General features: G+C 32.5%; 1 protein-coding gene across 1 annotated transcript; it reads right to left on the reverse strand.

Moving 5' to 3' along the window:
- Positions 1-239: 239 nt before the first annotated feature.
- Positions 240-6,525, reverse strand: LOC113851534. Its single transcript, XM_027482043.1, has 2 exons — positions 6,092-6,525; positions 240-1,844 (listed from the first exon to the last, which is right to left on the reverse strand). Exons 1-2 carry the CDS (start codon positions 6,337-6,339, stop codon positions 476-478), a joined length of 1,617 nt encoding a protein of 538 aa, XP_027337844.1. The 5' UTR covers positions 6,340-6,525; the 3' UTR covers positions 240-475.
- Between the last annotated feature and the right edge of the window lie 1,205 nt (positions 6,526-7,730).

Below are 7,730 nucleotides of genomic sequence, written 5' to 3' on the forward strand. Positions count from 1 at the left end.
TGTACATAATTAGATTTTCTAATTTAGGTTCTACAAATTAGGAATTAGAATCCTTTTGTAATTAGGAGTTGTACCTTGTACTAAATAAAGAGGAATTCAAAATAAAAGAAGGCATCAAGCCAAATATCTTGACATATAGAAGACCAAACACCTCACAATCAACTCACGTCATGTGCCAATTGAAGTTGGTAATCTCAAGGTAGTATCACTCTAGGAGGAAATTTTGTTCCAATAACTACGAGAAATGTTTCCAATATGGAATAAATAATCAACATCAGTCACTTTGATTTGAAGAAATCTACATTTTGGCTGAAATTTCTTATACACCATAGCTGGTCTCTGCACATGTTACTCGAAAAAGTGTTAGTAGATAGATATGGAAATTTAGCAGTGCATTGATAGAGACAAAAAAATATTACTATACTCCTCTCTTTTTTCTTGTCTTTTTCTTTTCTTATCGTATATGAAGTGTGAATCAAAACACCCATTTAGGTGAAGAAGAATGAACAGGAGTTTGCCGGGGTCTGATAGTGTGCTCAGAGTTGCGCTTCATAATTGATGATACAGTTGGACTAAAATAGTCATTACTTCTCTGTGAAGTTGCTCCCTGAGAATGCATCTTCTTCCCATGAAGGAAGCTCCTATGGTTTTCTACCATTGTCCGGTGAGAAGCTTGGTTCCTTTGTGCAGTACCAAATCTATTGTAACTAACACAACTCTGACTCCTTCCCACTTGTTGACAGTTAACCTCTCTAGGTGTTGTATAATTGCGACTCTCAGCAGTTTCAGCCGAGTACATTGTCTCTCCATCACTACTATATTCATTGTTCATCTCTGATGCTTGTATGGGAGATGAACTGGACTGAACCATACTTTGTGCTGCATTAATAGAACCTGTTGAGGCAACTTCTTCGCTAGGAGTTGTTGTTCTTCTGTCTTGGCTTTGTTCTCCTAAACGGTTTTCAGGTAAAGGATCCTTGACAAAAATTTCAGCCGACTTTGGACGCAGTTTTTCAGTTGATTGTGACAAAACTATAGGTTGAGCAATTCTCGGTGGAAAATTGATGTCCAAAAGCTGTTTTTGTGTATTTTCATTTTTTCTGAGTGGTGCAGCATTTACTCTTGCTGATTCATATATTTCTGGAGTGGGAATTCCCTGCACATGCCCTGCATTTGGATTATTGATCATGCTTTCTTCGTCAGCAGTGTAAGCAACAGCAGAAGAACTTTGACCCTGATCCCTTGACTTCACATTGTTTGATGAAGAAGGAGTGTCATCATTATCAGCCTCCGGGGACTTGAAAACTTGCCCCAGTGTGAAGGAAGAACATGAATGCTCACTCCTTGGCCCAGTAGACATCAATCGAATGAGTGGTAATTTTGGATTGTTAAGGTCATCAAGGCTACCTTCCCAATGCTGGTTTAACCAATCACATATTACAGGTATTGGTATACCAAATTGCATGGGAAGATCCTTCATCGACGATGATGCGGATGAAGAAGTTGAAGAGGATTTAGTATTTGGTGATGTGGCTAATTTCATAGGATCACAAATCATAAATGCTAGATTGCCATGTACATCAAAACCTGCAGAACCCGGGTTCCATGGAATACCATCAGTTGACAGTTTTATGAGATTGTCAGTGGCTATGACCACCTTCCCTTCACCAACAGTGAGCTCCTGTTTCTCAGTGTAGCCTAGAAGGTAAACTACACTTCCCAGATCCAGATTGGTTTTACATGTCTTCAAGTAGTGAGGGTACTGACTATGGGAATTTGATTCTCCATCCACATGATCTAAACCCACTATTGTAAGATCTAATACAGAACTTGTGATGAAAAACCTGGGACCAAGTCAAAAGAATAAGATCAGCCATTGTTATAAAAAATAGTCTCTTTAAAAATTGCCAAAAGTCATGCTTTATGCTACAGATCCTTCTTTTTTCAACAAGAGGAAAAAATTACCAATGGTTAGTTTGGTACATCCATAAAAATGGGAATGAAAAAGTTGTGGACGAAATTTAAAATTGTTTATACTTAAAAAACTTCCCTTTATTTTATTTACCACTATTTTTAAGGGAATAAGTATATAAATAAGCAATGTCAATGAGATTATGAATTAATCCGTTGGCAAATCGACTAAAGATCTTCCTTTCAAGCAGTGTCCCTCTGGCGGGAAAAAAGGCAGGCTCATGCTGTACACCAGCATAAGGTGGCCAGATTTTAGTCAAAATCATATATAGCCAAAGTCACTTTAAAAGTGCAAGATCTTGATGGAAATTAAGATAACAAATAAAATAACAAAAGACAAACTAGAAAAATGAAATGAACCTTATTCCAAGTATACAGAGTGAACACAATCATAAAATAGAAAGATTCTGAAAAATTAAATGAAAGAGAATGAAATCAAACAAGTTAAAATGGAGCTGAAGGTAAAAAAAAAATGTGCACGTCTTTGCAAGCCCAAAGGAGCTCTAGCAAGTAGCAATACAAAACATGTAACCGATAAATATTGACAGTTCAGAATCCTAATTTTTTGTATAAGTTGACTGAGGAAAAGGACAGGAAGCAGTCATTTCAGTTAGAGAAGCAAGAAACAAATACAAAAAACATCTAGTCAGCAATTCTCAATTAACTGGTTTTAAGGCTAATCTTCCACCACAATAACTCAAAAATAAAGGTCAGCATTTACGGTTAATGCAGGTCATTTCTAACTTTAATTAAAGAATAGCACCAAAAATATCTAAGAAACTGCGCGTAAGTTTTGTCCTAGAAGTTATTCATATATATCAACAAGTAATAACTCCTGAAAATCCATGGATAAGGGACAAAGTAATCCAATTTAAGGTCAACTGTACACACTAAATGTGTGAATCTTTGATCACTGAGCCGAAACATTTTCAAGCCTTCTTTTAATTAGTAGATCTTTCTATAAGAAAATTTATGTCATCCATCTAGTCTTCATTTGAACATCCTGTGCAGAAAGATTTTTATCCAATCAGAGTGACATTGCATTAGTTTTTCAAAATTAGAATGGCAGGAACGGTTATGGTCTAAAAATACAAAAGCAATACAGAGAATAGTTTGTTAATTTTCTCATAAGAATAATGGTTAAAAGTTAGCCTGCAACAGTTAACAAGATGGCAACAACTAGTAACAAGGAAGCATTTTATGGCTGAGCAATCAGTGGAGATCCTAGAGCATATCTATGCGATTAAAAAAGGTTAATAACACGACTCTTTCTTTCCCTTTTATTAAATTATCATCAAACTGTTATTTTGTTATTAAATCACTCATAAATTAATTCTAATTTATTATAAAATTAGATGGTTAATTTGATGAAATGCTTAAACATCAAAACAGCACTTCAACGATTATTTTGTTATTAAAAATTATAGACGTCAGATACAAATCATTGATGAGCCTTCTTTTATAGCTTAAGCTTTTAGGCGTGTAGGTGTTTTGGGGTGATATCAATGTCTACAATTACGTGATCAAGAATATGATATTTGCCGCTTCTAACTAAGAGCTGGTCATCAACAATATAGAAGATTTTGCTGACTTCTTCCTGCTTCATATTGAAGTCTCTTCTATCGTTGGGTTAACCCATCAGTAGGGTGTTATGATATGTTAATTAGATACCCATAAGTAGTTCTATTTATAAAGTAGAAGGGATGAGGGGAAAATATCATGGAATTTTAGAGGAAGTTGGAGCCTTTGGACATTGGGAGGTGCAGGCCTTTGAAGTTTTGCAGTATTCAATTTTATTTTTTTTCTCCTTTAATGATCCAGTTTCTATCCATCAGAGCTACGATCTTGAAGCAGTGGGTACTGTATAATGGTGAATTCTGGAACTGTTCAAATGTCAACAAGAACAGAGAAGGAAATTATAGACATTGTTGAAGAAAAAAATTGCAGATTGGAAAAGAGAGATTGAGAATGATCAACATATTAGGGGACAAAGGAAAGAACTTACAAGAATTAGAAAAGAGCTTAACGAGAAAAAAGAACTATAGGAACCAAAAGAAAGGAGGTTGAGGCAGCATCAATGGTGAGTAAACAATCACGGTGGAAAAGAAACCAATAGTGCGGAAGCAGAAAGTGAAAGGAACAAGCATTTTGATAGATGGGGTGGAAGAAAAATATGATCGATCAATGGAGGAGAAGGAAACAAGGCAAAATAGGGAATAGATTATAAAAACCATCTTTTGGGACAAGTGAAGGGCAGGGAAGAAAATTGTTTCCTCAGATAGCACAATTAAGAAACACAATAGGAGAATAGAATAGAGAACTGGGGGTTGTCAACGGAAAGAAAAGGGCAAAGGCTTAATCCTTCTTCTAATTTATTGGATTAGACCCAACAAAAAGAAGTGGAGAATGACACCAACAATCAACAGCCACAACTTGCAACAAGAAGAAGTAAAGTTGGCTACATAGATCACACCACACCTTAAAAACCAAATTTTCAAAAATTTACTTAAAAGGTTTTTTTTTAATAACTTTATCTGAGGTTCTTTTGGATCTCTCTTGATCCTTTTTACGGATCAAGAGTCATGTAATTCACTTTTCTTACTAACACCTCTAAAGATCTTCTTTGTATATGACCAAACCACTTTTGATGATTTTCAACGGGGTCATGGGATCTCAGCTCAGTTGCTGAGGTATTATTACTCTTCTTGAAGGATGTAAAGATAGCAGTGTAAAAGGCTCATTATGTACATACTGTTAGAAATTTGGTAGACACTGGAACTGAGAGGTTGGGTGATAGGATGTAAAGCAAAGGTATTTGAGTGAAAAGAAAGAATTAGTGACTTAGGATACAGAAAGAATTCACTTATGATTCATTGATTGAAAATAGATATACATAGACCTATATATAGGTTTGATACAGTTTGATATACAACAGAAAACAGAATACAATCAGTTCACTTCATTATTAATTCTAACAGTATGCACATAATGTGACTACCCTGATATCCAACAAGTATATGCAAAACAGAGCATAGAGTGACTTGTTGAATGTTAAGCCATATGTATCAATGTCTTAGAAATATCTTGAAATACTATTTTTGGGCTGATTTTAAGCCACTACAAATAGCAGTATGAATTTTCTGAAAAAGAAAATATTTATTATAATTTTTTATTTTAAAGTAATAAATATTTTTTAATAAAATTTTATGAATTGATGCTAATAAAACTGTTTCTTTATTTTTGATGAGGGGGAAAGGGAGTACAAAGGAGGGGTCAGCTAAGCCCCAATGTCACCCTATGTTCGGAATCATCTACAAATAATATTTGGCATGAAACATATCTATCTCGTCATTTGCAAATCCTAACATTCACAAAACATTGAATATTTCTTCAATTTCCAACTTAAAGCAACCACATCACTCTAGAATCTAGTCTAGAAACAAAAACTAAATTAAATTGAAAGAGAAACAAAAATTGAGTCGAGCAATTCCAACACAATCCTCATGAAAAATTGGCAATTCGTGACACATGTATAACTTGGTCAGAAAAGTGGATAATAATTATATCCTTTTAGATAAAGTTATCAAATAAAATTATATCACACACACATGCATTTCAAACTTACGACTACTAAATATTTATTTCATCGAATTTTGATATTCACTAAAGTTACATCATACACTCAGTTTAACACTAAAGACCTCTCCTTCGAAAAACAAATACCGAAGCAATTTTTTTTTTCAAAATGATTATAACTTATTGATGAATATTTATAACTATTTTGAGAACACTTGTTTAAAACAAATTAAAATTATTAAAATACATTATTAATATTCTTAAAATATAAGTTAAAAATTAAAATTAGAATAAATAATATTATTAATATAACATTTTTAATGTGTGCCACACAATAAAAAATATAAATTTTATTAAAAATTATAATATTTAATATTACTAATACATTGAATCTCAAAATGTTTAATAACAAATATTATAAATAAATTTTTATTACATATCTTTAAATAAATATTAAAAAAATTTAATATAATTTCTTTTATTCGTTATTTTCGTAACAAATAATAATTATAATTAGCAAGAGCTTGAATATTTTATAAGGCACCTTTGGGGAACGAGAGTAGCAGCGACGCTGTTGTGGAGGCGAATCTGGGCGGTGTGAGCGGCGGCGGCGGAGGGGAGGTTGGCGTGGGTGGTCAAGAGGAGGTTACGATGGATCAAGAATCCGACCCGATTGGAAGAACCCGAGATAGTGGCCATTGCTTGGCCTTTCGCAGAGAAAATTGCTGCTTTCATTTTCTCTGACTTGGTCACCCCTTTGCAGAAACACCACGATTCTCTTAGACTAACCATTGGATACAACTCCTCAAAACGTTGGATCTGGCAAATGTGGCATCTTAGTTAGTGTGATAGAGATAATGAGCGAAATGTTCAATGTTGTTGGGTATGGGGCATGTCAATTTTATGTTGTCTTCTCTCTCACACATATCCGAATGTGTGTGTAACGAGGTGGTCGTGAAAGGAGTAAAGAGTGGGATTGATGGATAGAACGTGAGAAGTGTTTGTTTTAGCTATTATGACTTTTGGAGATTTGGGTTGTTCCTTGTCTTTTAGCGGAGATTAGAGAGGGGTTGCTTCGTTGATGGAACTAGAACGTCCACAAAATTAATTCCTTTTCCAATTGTTACAAATTTGAGCATGTCTTTGCATTATAATTAATCTTTCTTATCGTTAATCATTTTATTTTTTTTGTCGGTAAAAAATACTAACAAAATAATATGTGTTATATTAAGTAACAGGTAAAACATTTCATTTTAAATTTTCTTAAAAATAATTTATTTTAATTAAATATTTACTTTAGTTTGATTTGACAATAAGGTATCTAATATTTTAATTTTTAAAATTCTAAAAATATCATATTAATATTTAATTTATTTTTATTTATCATGTTAATATTTAAGTCATACACCGTAAATAGTAAATAATATATAAGATTAATTCTGTGATAAAAATAAGGTAATATAGATACTTTCATTTTATTTTAATTTTTAAAATTGTTATTTGTCTAATATTTACATCAATCATATTTTACAATTTTAACTTTATTTTATAACTAACGTTTCATTTACATTAACTTTATTTTGTAATTATAGATTTATCTAAGAATTGAAGTTTTAATATGCATTATTTTCGATTATTTATTATATTTTGTGAGTCAATTTATTTTCTTTGAGCCTTGAAGTGTCATGGGGCACATAGAACTCTTTATTAAATATAGAAAAATTATCTTTGGGCATGAAATATGAAATATAGTTGTGTGGTCCAAGAAGGAAAAAAAATCTAATTAAACTAAAATCAATATTTTTATGATAAAACTTTTTAAAGAATTGATAAATGTTCATTGTATCTTAACTTAGGAAATTAGAAAAGCATTTAAAAGAATTGACAAACGATAAGAGAAAAGGTAAAATTCATGGATGAGAGCATGATTGGATCATGAATCTTGTACACCTGCATAGTATTGATCTCTAATTCATCAAGAGAAATTTGAAATCATTTTAAAAAATGTCTAAAAATGTAAAGACTCTATTTTAGGGTTTATTTATAGATTTCTACAAATAGTCAACGTGAGAGTCGAGAATATGGTATGTGTTCTCACTCACCTTTCAAAACGCTAACTATTTAGGATGTGAAGATGTTCTCAAATGAATGTTATACTCAATATCTAAAATATAAGAACATTT

This window comes from Abrus precatorius, unplaced genomic scaffold (genome assembly GCF_003935025.1).
Source record: "Abrus precatorius isolate BTA unplaced genomic scaffold, Abrus_2018 Scaffold9, whole genome shotgun sequence".
In the NCBI taxonomy this organism is placed as follows: domain Eukaryota; kingdom Viridiplantae; phylum Streptophyta; class Magnoliopsida; order Fabales; family Fabaceae; genus Abrus; species Abrus precatorius.

Excerpts from the sequence above, each read along its gene's own strand:
- LOC113851534 (XM_027482043.1), bottom strand. The coding sequence starts at position 6,339 with ATGGTTAGTCTAAGAGAATCGTGGTGTTTCTGCAAAGGGGTGACCAAG. Across the intron at positions 1,845-6,091 it reads GCTACTCTCGTTCCCCAAAG|GTTTTTCATCACAAGTTCTG; the intron begins GTGCCTTATAAA and ends ACTTGGTCCCAG.